Below are 17,224 nucleotides of genomic sequence, written 5' to 3' on the forward strand. Positions count from 1 at the left end.
TAAATTTTATATTTTAAAAATTATAGAGACAACATTTATAATTCAACCTAAATTTTTTAATATAATTACCATTCTATAATATATTATAGCGAATATATGAAATGTTTATATATATATTTAATATAATTCTATATTTTAAAATATAAAATTTAAATTTTAGATATTACGAAGTTTATTTAAAATTTATACTAGTTGGATTATAAAATTCGAAAATAGTTAATTAAGAATCTGAGTTGTTTGCTTAAACAAGTATTTACAGAAACCAATAAATCTGAAAACATACATTTCTCTACCGTTGGCGGCCAGGTAAGGGAGAATCCAACTAATAATTTAACCGAAAAATACTTATGGGATTCTATGTCGCGCGTACGGTTTAATTCCCAAGGGACCAAGGCAAGTCCGTGTGATAGTGGAAGGAAAAAAGTTCGAAGCAGCGAAAGGGAGAGTTGGTGTCTAAGATCGTTACCCCGGAAAGGAAAAAAGATAAAACTAATCTCTGCAAAATGAAAGTCTGGAACAACAATCAGTTCTCTCTCCCCCGAGGTCTGCCACTGCTGCTGTCACTGTCAATTCTACAACTACAACAACCATTGCAACAGTGATTTGTCCATTTATCGCCTTTGTTCCGCTTAGTCAGCACACCAGCCAAGCCTACCGCCGTCAGCACTGCTGCATCACAGTCCCAATCACAACTTCAGCCACACCACACCAAACTAAGTTGAGTCGAGATGGGCAACTGCGGTACTAGAGAAGAGTCTGCGGTCGTTTCCAATGCTCAAGGTACATTTTTTGCCCCATGTATGTTTGCTTCTTCCTCAGAAAACCTAGATCTAGGGCTTTTTTCTCTTGTCTCTTCGTTTTCTGCGCTTCCAAGTTCCAATTCCATTTTCTCTTTTATACTTATATCGATTCTTCAGCAATGTGCTTAGTATCTGTATGCGCGCTTCCGGTTTAATTTTCTCAACTGATCAACTTAAAAAGAAACTGAATCAAACTGTAACGACGACGGCCTCGTTGTCTCCTAAATGGGGATGGTTCTGCTGCAAATTATGAACTCAATTTTAGTGCCTTTCGTTCTTACACAGTTCAACAGCTGCATACTTCGTCTTCCTTGGCTGTGAAAAACGCCAACAACAATGCTACAGATAAAAGGCACATTCATAACCGGTCCATATCAGATCTAAGCGATCCTTCAACACCTCGCAACCTCGAGGACTTCAGAAAGAATTCGGTGCTCTACACACATGTCATCGCCTTCACATTATACGAGCTGGAAACGATCACCAAGAGTTTCCGATCCGATTACATTCTCGGAGAAGGCGGTTTTGGAACTGTTTATAAAGGCTACATTGACGAGAACGTCAGGGTTGGCCTCAAATCTCTTCCTGTCGCTGTCAAGGTTCTCAACAAGGAAGGGCTCCAGGGCCACCGAGAATGGCTTGTATGTCTCTTCTCCCACGCCACTGTACAAGTCATGTTTTTGAGCCCCTTTTTTCTCATTGGCATTTCATTTCCCTTCTTGCTTTATTGCAGACAGAAGTCAACTTTCTTGGTCAGCTAAGACATCCAAACCTTGTCAAGTTGATTGGTTACTGCTGCGAGGATGATCACAGATTACTTGTCTACGAGTTCATGTTTAGAGGAAGCCTAGAAAACCACCTCTTTCGAAGTACATACTCGTCTTGCCCTCCCTCTTCTTGACTTCGCCAATCAATAATTTTATTACTTTCGACCTCTATTTGTCAATTGCTCTCGCATTTCTCTTGCCATTTGCCAAGCACCAACTATATTTAATTCTGTGGGCTACTTAACGGTACATGAGTTTGATTATGTGCATGAGTGGAGATTTAATGACTAAAGCATGAAACACGCTTCATCTTAAATCGAATGTGTGGTCTCTGCCCCCACTTAAGTTCAACCTATAATCTATTCTTTATATTATTCAATGTATGCACATTAATTAACCCACGTAATCGAAAGATGCAATGCATTACTTCTTCTTCTTTAGATGTTATCATTATTTTTTCTCTTTATTGAATTCTTTTCCAGTTCATTGAATACATTATTGTTTATTCTTAGCATGGAGGATCCATGACTGAGGCCACTCCCAGCAGGATTCATTTGTTTTATTTTCTGGTTATCTGGCATATCGTGAAGCATGTGCCATTCGATAGACCTGATTTTGTATCACTATCTCAGTTTAGATTAATTTTGACCTAGTATTTTGTATTACATGCACTAATCTAGTTTGCTTGCAGTCCGGCATAATTTTGAATTTTGATGTAGGGTTAGGAGGGAGTTTCTTGGAAGGAAATTAAAGAAATTGAATGGATGGATGAAAATTAGTTCGATGGTTGACACGGCTATATCTCAATTCACTCTCCATCTAACATTTATCATTGACGAGCTTTATATATGTGCCCTTTTTCCTTTTAGGAGAAGTTGAACTGTCATAGAGGAAAATGAAAGAATAGAAGTGGGCCTGTAAAGCGATAACTTATCAAAAGGAGCCTAACCAAAACATGAACTACGTATATGAAAGAAGTCTCCAGTTCAGAAGCACAAGTCAGAGGATAATTGCAAAAATCTTCAGAAATAGGCTCCATTGCATGGTCGGGGTTTACTGTCGTTGCAACCCGTCCTAGGTTCGGGTAGGGTAATCTGGGGCGGTGTGACACTGTCAAACAAAGAAAGTAAAATACTGGGTCGATCCTTTTCATGTCTTGTGTCAGAAAAAAAAAAGGAAAAAGGAAAGAATTATTTTATTTGCATTCTTAGCAGTAACTTTGAAGTATAGTAAGAAATGGGAATGCTACTAGGGATTTTTTGGATTTGGTTAGGATGTTATTGCTACTTTTACATAATTTTTTAAGCTTAATGTAACTTCATGCCAGACTTGGAGTCCTTTATATTATTCGTTGGTAGTTTAGACAATTCATCTTTTGGATACATCCTCTCTCGGTGATCAGTGATGACAAGCTTGTCTCCTATAATACAGTTTAGTTATTTATGCTACTAGCAATTGCTTCAATTAGTATAGCACTTGATTGGTTCCACTTTTGATTTTTCGTTAAATCTTACATAATCTATCCTGTGGGAACTCAGAGACAACTGTTCCGTTGCCATGGGCAAGAAGAATGATGATAGCTCTTGGGGCGGCTAAGGGACTTGCTTTCCTTCATAATGCTGAACGGCCTGTTATCTATCGGGATTTTAAAACCTCTAATATACTATTGGACTCTGTATGTGAAGTTTATTGTGCACCAGCACTGTCATTATTCTTTTCTCAAGCTTGTTGGTAAGAGGATGTTTCTTCTCATTTACCTCCACTGGCCGATTATTCTGTAGGACTATACAGCTAAGCTTTCTGATTTTGGGCTTGCAAAAGCTGGACCACAAGGTGATGAGACGCATGTTTCTACTCGAGTAATGGGTACTTATGGTTATGCTGCCCCAGAATATGTCATGACTGGTATGATCTTTTCTTTATGATTGCAACTTGCAGAATCTTCTCATTTGCTTGATCTCTTGTTTTTCCCCTAGTTATGCAATTCTGTGTGGGCAATTTTGGTATTTTGTGGCCCATGAAGGATTTCCTCCATCTTTATTACTCTTTCTAGCCCCGCCTTTTATTTCAAGCTGAAGCCATTTTCAATATAGCGTCATCTATGAAATGGAGAGTTATTTATTTATTTTTTATCTACTTTCTAAAATATAAAAGGGAGAGGTTAACCTTAGCATGAATATAGTGCATTAAAGCTTAAGTCCAAGAACTTACTAAAAAAATTTGATTTATCTTTCTCTCGCATTGGGGTTTGTTCCTTTACTCTCTCAAGGTTAAAAACTGATTGTTAATTTATGCAGTAAGCAGTTGACATCGGTATAGATGGTTCTATACTATATCGGTACACTTAATCATGCAGTAAGTAGATGATTTTGATAATTGATTGTTGATTGAAATTCTGAAATTTGTCTTTATTGAAAGCAATTAACAACAACCCGAGACTTACGTGGAAACCCGAGAACCGGGAGAAAAACCACGATACTTTAGTTTTTATTATTTTTCTTATGAACAAAAACAATAGGTACAAAGGGAGTATAAATAGAGTACAATAAGAATAAGAAAGGAAAAGATTTAGGAAATAAAATCTTATATTTTATTTTTTCCAAAAGTATATTTTATTCTTTCCAAAAGTACTAATTCTAACACTCCCCCTCAAGTTGGGAGGTAAATATCAATGAGTCCCAACTTGCTAACGCAAAGGTCGAAGTGTGGTCGGAGAAGCCCCTTGGTAAGAACATCAGCAATCTGTTGGCTTGAAGGAATGTACGGAATGCATATGCTTCCACTGTCAAGTCTTTCTTTGATGAAATGCCGATCAATCTCAACATGTTTAGTTCTATCATGTTGCACTGGGTTGTTAGCAATACTAATAGCGGCTTTATTATCACAAAAAAGCTTCAATGGTGTCTCACATTCCTGATGAAGATCTGACAAGACTTTCTGGAGCCAAATTTCCTCACATATTCCCAGACTCATAGCTCTGTATTCAGCCTCAGCACTGCTCCTGGCCACAACACTTTGCTTCTTACTCCTCCAAGTTACAAGATTGCCCCAAACAAAGGTACAATAACCGGATGTAGACTTTCTATCAATAACAGATCCTGCCCAATCTGAGTCAGTATATGCCTCAATGGTCTTTCTATTTGTTTTTCTAAACATCAACCCTTTACCAGGTGTATTTTTCAAGTATCTCAGGATTCTGTTAACAGCTTCCATATGTTTCTCATAGGGAGCCTGCATAAACTGGCTGACAACACTCACAGCAAAGGAAATATCCGGACGAGTATGGGATAAGTAAATTAATTTACCTACAAGGCGCTGATATTGTTCTTTATCAACTAGTTTACAGTTGAATTCAATAGGAGTATCAGCAGGACGACATCCCAACATACCTGTCTCGGTTAGCAAATCAAGGGTGTATTTTCTCTGAGACACGGAAATACCTTCTTTTGATCTAGCCACCTCCATTCCAAGGAAATATTTCAGATTGCCCAAGTCTTTGATTTCAAATTCATCACCCATTCTCTGCTTTAGTTGACTGATTTCTGTTTGATCATCTCCAGTCAAAACAATGTCATCCACATAAACAATTAGAATAGCTATCTTTCCTGTTTTGGAAGCCTTTGTAAATAAAGTATGGTCAGAGTGCCCTTGACTGTACCCTTGGGACTTGACAAAGGTAGTGAATCTGTCAAACCATGCTCTCGGAGACTGTTTCAGACCATATAGAGATTTTTGGAGTTTACACACCTCCTGACCAAATTGGGCTTCAAATCCTGGTGGGGGGCTCATGTAGACTTCCTCCACAAGGTCTCCATTCAAAAAAGCATTTTTAACATCCAGCTGGTATAGAGGCCAATCTTTGTTCACAGCAACAGATAGCAGGACTCTAACAGTATTCAATTTAGCAACTGGAGAAAAAGTTTCCGAATAGTCAATACCATAGGTTTGAGTGAACCCCTTTGCAACTAACCTTGCCTTGTGTCTATCAAGCGTACCATCTGCTTTGTATTTGAGAGAGAATACCCATTTGCATCCTACAGTTTTATGTCCCTTGGGTAGAGCACAGATCTCCCAAGTTCTATTCTTTTCGAGAGCCTTCATCTCTTCCATAACAGCATTCTTCCATTCAGGACACTCTAGAGCAGTGTAGATATTTTTCGGTATTATGGTAGAGTCAAGGTTTGCTGTAAACGCTCTAAACTGTGGAGAGAGATTATCATAGGAAACATAGTTGCAAATGGGATGTTTAGTGCATGATCTGGTACCTTTTCTCAATGCAATTGGAATGTCAAGAGAGGGATCATACTCATCAAGTTTTCTTGTATGACCCTGTTCAGCTTCATCGTTACTGGTTTCTATTCTAACCTCAGTCTCATCATCACAGTTCTTTTCTTCCATATTTTCAAGAACAGCAATATCAGACTTGTCATTCTCACTCATTGTATTATTAGTACAAGGTTTTGTAGGGTTTTCCATACCTTGGTCTCGAGGAGGTTCGAAATTTTGGACTGGAGCCGGCGGTTGACTAGTAGGGGACCCAACTTCCTTTCTGAGATTCCTCCTGTAATATGTTTTCCAGGGAACTTGGTTTGTGGGTAAGATTATGGGATGAGGATCAATGTCAGACACGGTAATAAGAGTAGGTTCAACAAATTCAAAGGTGTTGTTAGACTCTTCACTCACATTCTCCCCCTGAAGATGGCTAACAGGAAAGTAGGGTCGGTTTTCACAGAAAGTAACGTCCATAGTGACAAAATATTTCCTAGACGGCGGGTGAAAACATTTATAACCGTGTTGGTGAAGGGGATACCCAACAAACACACAGGCCTGAGCCCGAGGGGTAAATTTGGTCTGATTAGGGCCGAAATTATGGACATAGGCGGTGCACCCAAACACACGAAGAGGAACCTCAGAAACAAGACGAGTAGAGGGGTAAGACTCCTTAAGACAATCTAAGGGAGTCTGAAGGTGGAGGATACGAGAAGGCATTCTATTGATTAAGTGAGCAGCTGTAAGAATAGCATCTCCCCACAGGTATGATGGAAGGGAAGTGGAAAGCATAAGTGAACGGGCTACTTCCACAAGGTGTCGGTTTTTTCGTTCGGCCACTCCATTTTGTTGAGGAGTGTAGGCACATGAGGTTTGGTGAACAATCCCCTTGGAGGCTAGAAATTCACTAAGGTTATGGTTTTGGAATTCCCGACCATTATCACTTCGAAGAATTGCAATTTTTGTATGAAATTGTGTTTTGATAGTATGATAGAAGTTTTGGAAAATGGATGGAACCTCGGATTTATCTGAGATAAGGTAGACCCAGGTGAGACGGGTATGGTCATCAATGAAAGTTACAAACCACCGCTTTCCCGAGGAGGTGGTGACCTTGGAAGGACCCCAAACGTCACTATGGATGAGGTTAAACGGTTGTGTAGGTTTATATGGTTGTGAGGGAAAAGAGACTCGATGTTGTTTTGCCCGGATACACACATCACAAGATAGAGAAGAGACATCAACTTTAGAAAAAAGGTGGGGAAATAAATGTTGCATATATGTAAAGTTTGGGTGGCCCAGTCGAAAATGCCACAACATACAGTCTTGTTCAGAAGTGCTAAAGTAGGATGACAGTAAACTAACCCTAGACAAACTACTACATGAGGTATCATCATCAAGGATGTAAAGTCCCCTGCTATGCCGGGCAGTGCCAATCGTCCTCCCCGAGCTCATGTCCTGAAAATAAACTGATTCAGGTAAGAAGATAGCTTTACAATGCAACTCACGAGTGATCTTGCTTATAGATAACAAATTGTAAGACAGTTTAGGGACATGCAAAACATTCTGGAGAGCAAAACCGTCAAAGGGAACTATTTGTCCTTTGCCAGCGATCGGAGCTAGAGAGCCATCGGCTATTCGGATTTTTTCATTACCGGCACACGGGGCATATGAGATAAAGTGTTCTGAAGAACCTGTCAAGTGATCTGTAGCCCCCGAGTCTAAGATCCAGGGATTCTTCCCATCAACGCTAATAAGCCCAAGGGATTGAGGCATACTTGACTGAGCAATGGCACCCAGAGTCGGAGTCTTGGTCTGGCTCACAGTAGGATCAGTTGATTGAGAAGTGCTAGCAGGTGTAGTCTCACTAATGTAGGCACGTCCTGAGTTCTGTTTCTCGTTGGAGGACCGTTTCTTACCTCCTGGGGGACGACCGTGGAGTTTCCAACACTGATCCTTGGTGTGCCATTGTTTCTTGCAGTGCTCACACACAGGAATTGACTTCCCATTATTCTTGTCACTGTCATGATTTGAGGACCGAGCGCTAAAGGCTGCGGAGTCGATGGTAGGGGTAGTCAATACACCCATGGCATTAGTGCGATCCTCTTCCAGGCGGACTTCAAAACAAACTTCCATTAGGGAGGGAAGAGGTCTTTGTCCGAGTATACGACCACAAACATTATCAAATTTGGGATTAAGTCCTGCAAGGAAGTCATAAACACGGTCAGCCTCTTCAAGTTTAGCATATTGTGTACTGTCATTTGGTGTGTCCCAAACTGTCTCTCTGCACAAATCCATCTCTTGCCAGAGGAGAGAGAGCTTGTTAAAATAGGTAGTTACGTCCAGGGTCCCTTGTTTGCAATTATGGACCTGTTTTCGCAGTGTATATAACCGAGAGGCATTCTGTCGTTTCGAGTAAAGGGTCTGAGTTGTATCCCACAAATCTTTTGCTGTGGCTGCATATAGTAAAGGCTTGCCGATCTGTGGTTCCATACTATTAATCAGCATGGACCGAATAAGTGAGTCCTCTCCTTTCCAGAGTCGTTCCAAGGCGTCTCCTGGTGGAGGACGTACAGTCTCTCCAGTTAAGAATCCGAACTGGTATCGACCTTCAAGGAACATCTTTATTGATTGTGACCAAGAAAAATAATTTTGACCATTTAATTTTTCGCCTGAAAAATTCCCTGTAGACGAACCCAAAGAGCCAGTTATATAATTTGACTGTGAATTAGGGAACGAAGTTACCGGGTTCTTGGAATACATCGGCAACTCGGTTGGTTTGGAATGCGTTGAAGATTCGCCCGCTTCAATGTCCGATCTGTTTTGGGGTTGATCAATTCCGTTACCAGAAAACAGCGGTTGCTGTAAAGGGTCAACGTACAGCTGCTGCTTACTGTACTGATTTGATAGATTTACGGTTGAGGGATGCTGTCCGAAGCTCGTAGATGGCGCATGAGGATGCGGATGGCCAGAAGGGTTTGACGGCTGGACATCCGACGGCGCGTAGAAGGGAACGGGATGTGCGGTGACGTGAAACGGCGGCGGCGCGTGGGCCCACGCGCCGGACACGAGCGGCGCGTGAATCAACTTCTGGTCAGACGGCGGCGCGTACGGCTGCGGAACCACTCCCGTTGGGTAGATCGGCGGTTTCTGTAGGTTCTGGAGCAGTTTCTCCATGGCGGCGGCGACGGCGGCGTCCACGGCGGCGGCGATTCCGGCGGCGGCGGCGGCGGCGACGGTGACGGGTTCAGTTTCGATCTGGGTTTCTCCTAGGTTATTTTCTAGGGTTTCGTTATTGCTTTGCTCTGATACCATATTGAAAGCAATTAACAACAACCCGAGACTTACGTGGAAACCCGAGAACCGGGAGAAAAACCACGATACTTTAGTTTTTATTATTTTTCTTATGAACAAAAACAATAGGTACAAAGGGAGTATAAATAGAGTACAATAAGAATAAGAAAGGAAAAGATTTAGGAAATAAAATCTTATATTTTATTTTTTCCAAAAGTATATTTTATTCTTTCCAAAAGTACTAATTCTAACAGTCTTCTAGGTGGGTTTCTTGCAACTTGCATTCTTGGATTTTCTTTTGTTATGATTTTCTAGTCTTCTTGGAGGTTGAATTGATTGTCTATATTTTCTTGGTGATTTTGTTGATCATATCCGTTTAAATCTTGATGAAAATTCCCATATTCTTGGCCGGGGATTGAATTGATGTGTTGTTCTTGATTGTGCGGAAGGTTATGGTATTGATCTTGGTTAGGGATGACGTTATTTGGAGCTGCAACATTCGGAATCCTTCTCGCTTTTCGAGTAAAATTATCTACAGCTCACTGGATGGGAAAATTTGTGGCCATGATTTTAGCTATATTAGTTTGAACTTCAAGCAATTTTGCGTTTAACTCTCCACGAGAAGTTTCTTTTCAAGTGTTAGTTACTTTTTGACAGATTGAGGGAGAAAGATGATGCTTTTGCATCTAAGGTAAGAGAATCAGGATTCATGTTGTTGTTTAAGATCACCACCAAGCCCTTTCACGAAGATGCTCTGGTATCAATTTGATGTAAACTAATTCTTAGAGAATTCTTGAAAGTAGAAGTATTATCCAAGTGGGGTAAAAAGTGAATTAATCTATACTTTTACCCAATTACTCAATTTAACCCACCCCTTTCTACTCACACCAGGGGGTGTGTGCGATTATTTGGGTTTTGTGGGGTGAGCAGAATAGAAAGGTGTTTGGGGGCTTGGAAAGGGATCCAACAGAGATTTGGTCCCTCATTTGCTTTCATGTCTCTTTACAGGTTTCGATTTCGAAAACTTATTGTTACTATTCTGTAGGCACTATTGTGCATAGTTGGAGTTTCGTTCTTTAAAGGATGCTCCTTCTTTTGTATGCCCATATATTCTTTCATTTTTTTTCTCAATGAAAGTTGCTGTTTTCCTTTATTTTTGGAAGCCTATTATGTACAAAATTGACAAAAGATTGAACATATGGCAGCATAGTTCTCTCCAAAGGAGGTTGTCCGACTCTTCTTATTGCCTCGCTATCCAACGTGTTTATTCATTACAAAAAATAGTCAGAAGCTGAAAATACTCTCCTCCTCCAGTCAATAAGAATGACAGTTCTTCACACTTCTGATTTGAAAGAGGAAAAGTCAAATTTCAGCTTTGGATTGGGAAGAGAATTGTTTGGAAATTTAACTCCAAACATTCTTATTCCATTATTCAAGACAAAAAGGCTTCTTCTGAATGCTCCAAGCTTCAAAGGATCAAGAACGTTGTTGTTGAAATTTGGAGAACTACACCTCAAAGGTTTGTTATTGGAGCCAAGCCACCTAAGTACCACATTGGTCATCCCATTCTAATCAATGTGGGACAAAGACATCCCATACTACCTTGGTTCTTTACTAACAATAATACCTCATCCTTGGAAAGCCGATGGACGGCTACTCTAGCGGTACTTCACCCAGCCTTACTCGGTCAAAACACTTCATCGGTTCCACTCCTAAATGCCAACAATCGACTATGATACCATTGTTAGGTACTTAAGCACCTTGGAGGACCACACCCCAAAAACCAAGCCACTTAAGTACCACATTGGTCATCCCATGATAACCAATGAGGGACAAAGACATTCTATACTATCTTGGTTCCTAACAAAACTATTTGAGCAAATGCTTAGGTCTCAACTTTATCCCCAAATGAGCTAGACTTTTTACAAGTTGACCACTCTTCTCCCTTCATTCAGTAGTGGAAATAGGGGGAGTTCATAGTTTTCTCATTTGGTGAAGTGAAGGTCCTTTTTGTTGCTCTTCATCATGAAAATATTTTGTGAAATTCAAGAGTCCTAGAAGTTATTTTCAAATGATTTTGGATGTAGAGAAGATTTTGAGGTTTTTTAGGGATCACTAGTAGCATGATTACTCTTCGTAAAGTGGGGCAAAATGGGGGCCTTGGTTTTAAAAGAATTTAAAAAGAACAGGATCTTGACTTTGTTTGCTAAATTAGGCTGGGTTTTTATTTTCGAGGAGGATTTTTATTTTTGTAAAGGGGTAAGAGTATTCAGGGAAGCGATTCTTGCACAAGGGCCCGATGGGTTCACAGCTGAGTTTCTCCTGACATATTGGAACTTAGTGAAGCCGAATATTCTTTCTTTATTTGAAGACTTTTACAATAATGGAAAACTCAATGTGTGCGTGCGGGAAAACTTTATTTGTTTGATTCAATAGAAAGAAAATGCAGTGGCTGTCGAAGACTTCAAATCAATCGGCATAACCACCTTGTCCTCAAGGTTATAGCCAAGCTGCTAGCGGAGAGACTCAAAAGAGTAACCATCATTGCCCCAACTCAAAGTGCCTTTATTGGAGGAAGACAAATTTCAGATCCCATACTTGTAGCCAATGAAGTAGTAGAAGAGTATTGAGCCAACAAGAAGAAACGATGGATTCTCAAGCTTGACTTTGAGAAGGCTTTTGATCTGGTAGATTGGGAGTTCTTGAAAAAATCATGCAAAGTAAGAACTTCAAGCAAAAATGGATTATTTGAATCATGGGTTGTTTAAAATGTCCTAAATTCTCTGTTTTCATCCGTGGAAGACCAAAGGGGAGGGTGATAACTTCAAAAGAAATTTGGCAAGGTGATCCTATCTTACCTTTTCCTTTTCTCCTTGTTAGCGAGGTGCTGGGTGCTTTGATAGACAAAATCCTTCAAAGCGGTCTCTTTGAAGGTTTCTTGGTGGGAAAAGATAAAGTTCATGTGTCTTTACTTCAACTTGCGGACGACACATTATTGTTTTACAAGTATGACAGCACAATGATTGATATTCTAAAGCAAACAATTGAGTTTTCGAATTGTGCTTGGAGCAAAAGGTGAACTGGGAAAAATATGCCTTGTGGAATTAATATAGACGAAAATGAGGTGGTTTCTACTGTCGTACGCTTAAATTGTAAGCCGGATCATCTTCCCGTCATGCACCTTGGTTCGCCTCTAGGTGGTTATCCAAGCCAAGCATTGTTTTGGGAACCGGTGATTGATAAATCCACACAAGCTAGACAAGCGGAAGAGATTTAAGCTATCTAGAGGGAGGAGAGTTACTTTGTGCTAGTTAGTCCTCGAAAATTTGCCCACCTATTATATATCTTCATTTCTTATGGTGGAAGGTGTTCTCTCAAACTTAAAAGAGAATCGTAAGAAACTTTTTCTGGTAAGGGCACAATGGCAGCATAACCATTTGGTAAAATGGCCACCTGTCAACAAATCTACATTGGATGGGGTTCTCGGCTTAGGTGGTCTAAACGGAAATGCCCTCAAGCTGTGTTTCTCCTTCCATCTATCCACTATGCCATCAACATGGAGAAGACTCCCTCCATCTCTTCTTTTTGTGCTCTTATTCAGGTAGCTGCTGGGGATAGTTGTTTTCTGTTTTTGGTCTGTCTTGGGTGCTTTGTGATAACATAAAAGCTAACGTTCAACAGCTTCTTATTGGTCCTCATCTCACCAAGCCGTCTCGGCTCCTTTGGCTAAATGCATCAAAGGCCCTTTCAGCAGAAATTTGGTTTGAAAGAAACTAACGGGTCTTCCCTGAAAAATCCCAAGATTAGTGTGATCGTTTTGAAGTAGCCTGTCGAAATGCTTCATCATGGTGTGTATCCTCTCAAAAGTGCTTTGCTAGCTACAGCCTTCAAAATTTCTATTTAAACTGGAGAGCTTTCATTTCTCCAGCATAGTAGTCTTTTTGTTCAAGCTCTTGTTTCTCATGTATTGGTGTTGCCTAGTTGGTCAACAAATTAGATAACATAGGGATTGGAAAGTGGTATTTGATTGTAATTTTATATATAGTCTACACTTTTTGTTGGAAACTGTCTTTTTTAGGGGTTAATGAAGCTGAAAGCCTGGGACGACACTTTTCATTAGCCTTTTTTATTGCATCAGTGAAAAGTGTTGTTTCCTTTTAAAGAAAAGGTTGGAATAACCCATGGGCTAAGACTAGGTTGGATGTGCCCTTTTTCTAAATGTTCTTGGATTTAATCTGGAAGAATTGGAATCCTTTGGATTCATTTGATAATGAGGGAGTTCATCCTGACGTTTCCTTTTTAAAAAAATAATAATGAGATAACATTTCATCAATGAAAATTGTTTTTTAGAAGGAAACACAATTTTCATTGAAATATTGAAAACAGATTGTCTCGAAGTACAAATTAGGAAGAAATTAGTACAGAGTACATAAAAGGATCAGCGGGTGTAACCGTTCATCGATGAAAAGTGTCGTTTCCGTTTTAGAAAAAGAAAAAGAAAAAAAAATCAACAATCATTGGGAAAGGAGTCGCCAAAATTAGATAATCTTGTGTTGGATATTCCGTAAAGGAGGCAAAGTAGTGGGAGGATTGATAATTTTGGGGAATTCAGCTAGAAATATCACATGTTCCCTTAACTACAAAGGCAACTAGAACTTGTTCCTTAGGTAAAAACTCTTGGCCAAGCGTAGTTGTAGAATTTGAGAACTTGGCTTTTTTCTTGTCCTCTATATTTTTCTAAAGGCAGCAAAACCATTCTCTTTCTCATCCATTCAACTTCGACTGTATTGGTCCTACCTTTATGAATGGTTTGATTATCATATTGCTAAAGTCTACCTAGAAGGATATGGTAAGCATCCATTTCAAGATCATATTCTATTTAGTCCTTGTAATGGTTTCTAATGGAGAGGGAATTCTTCTTATCCAACTAACCTCAAAACGACTAGGGCGTGGTTCGGTTTTGAGATGAAGTGCAGTGATTAATTTTTTAGAAACTCTATTGTCGTTGCTCCCACCATCTATTAATTACATGACAAATCTTACCATTAATTGTTCATCAGTTTTGAACAAAGAATGTCGTTGAGGATGGAATCTTAGGTTTGAGAATTATCCTTTGCACTATGCAAGATTGTTGATCCCGATCTTCCGATTCAACATAGTTAACAGCTTCTTGATTCTTCGAGATTAATCTTCGTCTTCTTGAATTTCCTCTATGGCTAACGTCTTTCTTTGCGGGCAAGCGGTAGAAAGATGTAATTCTTGTTCTATAAAGTTCAAAGCTGTGGTTCCGTTGCTTTTTCCCCCTTCTCTTTTTCATTTGTTAGCAGCTGATTTTATGAATGAAAAGCTTTTATAGACCTTTGGCAGCCAATTTTTCCTAAAATATTATCTCACCTTCCATCGGCCCAATAATCATTTCTTGACCGTTGGGAGCAATTCTGCTTTTGGGCTTTTGGTGCTCCACTGGTTCGTGCATTTTGAAGTTTCAAGCTTATTGTTTCTTATTGATGTTCTCCTTATTTGATTTAAGTGTATTTTCTCTCCAAATTTGTTTAATTGGAGTTTTTTTTGCCTATTCTTCGTTGTAGTGTATGATTCTTCTGTGTTTCTGCCTTTCTAATATTTTTGGCTCTTCGCTTTGTCTTCGTATAAACATTAGTCTCTTTTCATTTTTTTCAATGAAAAGTTTATCTTTTCTTTAAGAAAAGAACTTTGCAGTCCACACCCAAAACATTTACCCAAAATAGGGGTCTATTATAAGGGTTAGCAACATTTTTAGTATATTTAGCTTCAACAAAAAAAAAAAAGATTAATCAAGGAAATTTTGAGACTAAAGAATCCGGATATAGTGGTCCCAACAGAGACTTGAGGGGGCGACTTTGATTCTCTGTTCATTGAGGGCATATGGAAATCTAGAAGAGTGGACTGGGAAAGTCTGAATTCGATTGGTAAGTCTGGAGGTATTCTTTTGATGTGGAACAGTCGTGTGCTTTCTGCCTTAGAAGTAAACAAGGGTGCTCATTCTATCTCTATTTCGTTCAGGTGGAGGGATGGTTATTTGGATAATGGGTGTGTATGGTCCTCCTGGAATTCGAGGCAGGGATCAGTTTTTAACTGAGATGGGTGACCTCTTTGGTCTGTGTGGTCCCATCTGGTGTGTAGCGGGTGATTTTAACATGGCTTGATCGCAAGTTAAGCAGGAACTGCAGGGAAGAAGAACTAGATCTTCTAGAAAATTCAATGACTTCATTGAGGGAGGCGATTGGTTTGATCCTTCCTTTCTGAATGGTAGGTTTACTTGGGCCAATTCAAGAACAAAAAGTAGGACTGACAGAGTACTGCTCTTGGTGAATTGGATTAATTTATTTGGGGAAGTTAGCAGATGCTGGGTCCTCGAGTCACTTCGGACCACTAGCCTATCATTCTCACCTTTGGAAACCAAAAATGAGGACCAACTCCTTTCCGCTTCGAAAATATGTGGCTTTGTCAAGTTGGGAGGGGATGATCAGGCAATTTTTTTCTTAAGCATTGCAGAAATTGCCTTCCAATCATCACGACGTTGTGATCTTGAAGTAAAAGTGGTATTTCTTCAGCTTATACTAACAACTTCCTCCACTTTTCTGATGTAGACACCTCTCCACCTAAGGTATTTCGACAATACAAAGTACCACACAGGGGGCGGTAATCTCCTCTTCCCCTCTTAAAATTTTCTACAAAAAGAGACCTGAAAATCTATCACGCTTTATTTATAAAAATTTATGTTGTCATTTCTCTACATTTCTCATCTACTCCCTTGGCAATTGTTTTGCTATCTTGGCGATTTGACTTATATAGGTATGTCTTCAGTGCACTTCAACGACTTCACTTTTCTAGTCTAGACACCTTTCCACCCAGGGTTGCAAATATAGAGGTCCAATTAAAAAACTTAAGTTGCAGAATGGAAATGAACTTGCCATATATCTGTTTACCTTATGCATTATTCACACATAATTTTACAGTTATACGTGTTTGTTTTTACTGAGAATGAGAAAGGTTTTTTTCCTGATATAGTGACATGCCTTGTGAATTTCACTGTGACCAAGCTTCTATCTTGAAACTTGTAGGGCACTTGACAGCAAGAAGTGATGTATACAGTTTTGGTGTTGTTCTTCTGGAGCTTCTGACGGGAAGAAAGTCTGTTGACAAAACAAAACCAAGCAAGGAGCAGAATTTGGTAGACTGGGCCCGACCTAAACTAAATGACAAGAGAAAGTTGCTTCAAATAATTGACCCTAGATTGGAAAGTCAATACTCGATTAGGGCAGCACAGAAGGCCTGCAGCCTAGCGTACTATTGTCTGAGCCAGAATCCGAAAGCAAGACCATTAATGAGTGATGTAGTTGAAACTCTGGAACCTTTGCAGAGCGGTAACGATGCAATTGAATATTCATCAATGGGAACTACTCCATTTGTTAGGGGGGGTGTTCCTGATTACAGGATGCGACAAAGGTTAATCAACAATGTTGGTTCGGGGGCTAGTTGTCGGTCTCCGAACTCCAATTGTTCCCCCAACGGCCCCGCTGCTTGTAGGGTTAGATGAAAAAGCATCTTGTTTTGTATTTGGCTTGCTCTTTGCCTTTACGGAAATGAGAATGTCCACTGTAAGACGGTCGTATATTGGTGTTTGTACATGATTGCAACGTCACTTGACATTGTTATCACCAACCTGGAACTGTAATATTTGGCCATGTGTTGTGTAGAATATTTGGAATTGTAATTATTACATGGACAAATTGCTCAAACTTGCATGAGGTGTCGGCTCGAATTGATCGGTCGCATGTCTTTCTAAGCCTTATGTAGGGCGTTTTTGTAATTAACCAGCACATTTTTTCTGACTCCAAGGCTTCAGCAAGATCTTTCTTTTCTATTGTTCATGTACATGCGATTTTGGGATTTTGTAATAACCTCCACGTTGCTTTGACATTTGACTTTATCTACTATCTTTTATTTTATTTTTTCCCTTTGCTAATCTATATAATCTCCTTTTGACCCTATTTTAATCTTTATAAGAATGTATATTTTTTTAACTTGTTACAACTTATTATATTATGATTATTA

The 17,224-nt window shown here is 39.6% G+C and overlaps 1 protein-coding gene across 1 annotated transcript; it reads left to right on the plus strand.

Annotated features, from left to right (window-relative positions):
* The first annotated feature begins 302 nt into the window (after positions 1 to 302).
* On the plus strand, positions 303 to 17,135 carry LOC103486217 (probable serine/threonine-protein kinase PBL8). The gene is made up of 6 exons (XM_008444084.3): positions 303 to 780; positions 1,086 to 1,441; positions 1,534 to 1,669; positions 3,106 to 3,242; positions 3,349 to 3,472; positions 16,231 to 17,135. The coding sequence occupies exons 1-6, from the start codon at positions 729 to 731 to the stop codon at positions 16,704 to 16,706; spliced, it is 1,281 nt and encodes a 426-aa protein (XP_008442306.1). The 5' UTR covers positions 303 to 728; the 3' UTR covers positions 16,707 to 17,135.
* Positions 17,136 to 17,224: the final 89 nt, after the last annotated feature.

Source organism: Cucumis melo, chromosome 4, assembly GCF_025177605.1.
Source record: "Cucumis melo cultivar AY chromosome 4, USDA_Cmelo_AY_1.0, whole genome shotgun sequence".
Lineage (NCBI taxonomy): Eukaryota > Viridiplantae > Streptophyta > Magnoliopsida > Cucurbitales > Cucurbitaceae > Cucumis > Cucumis melo.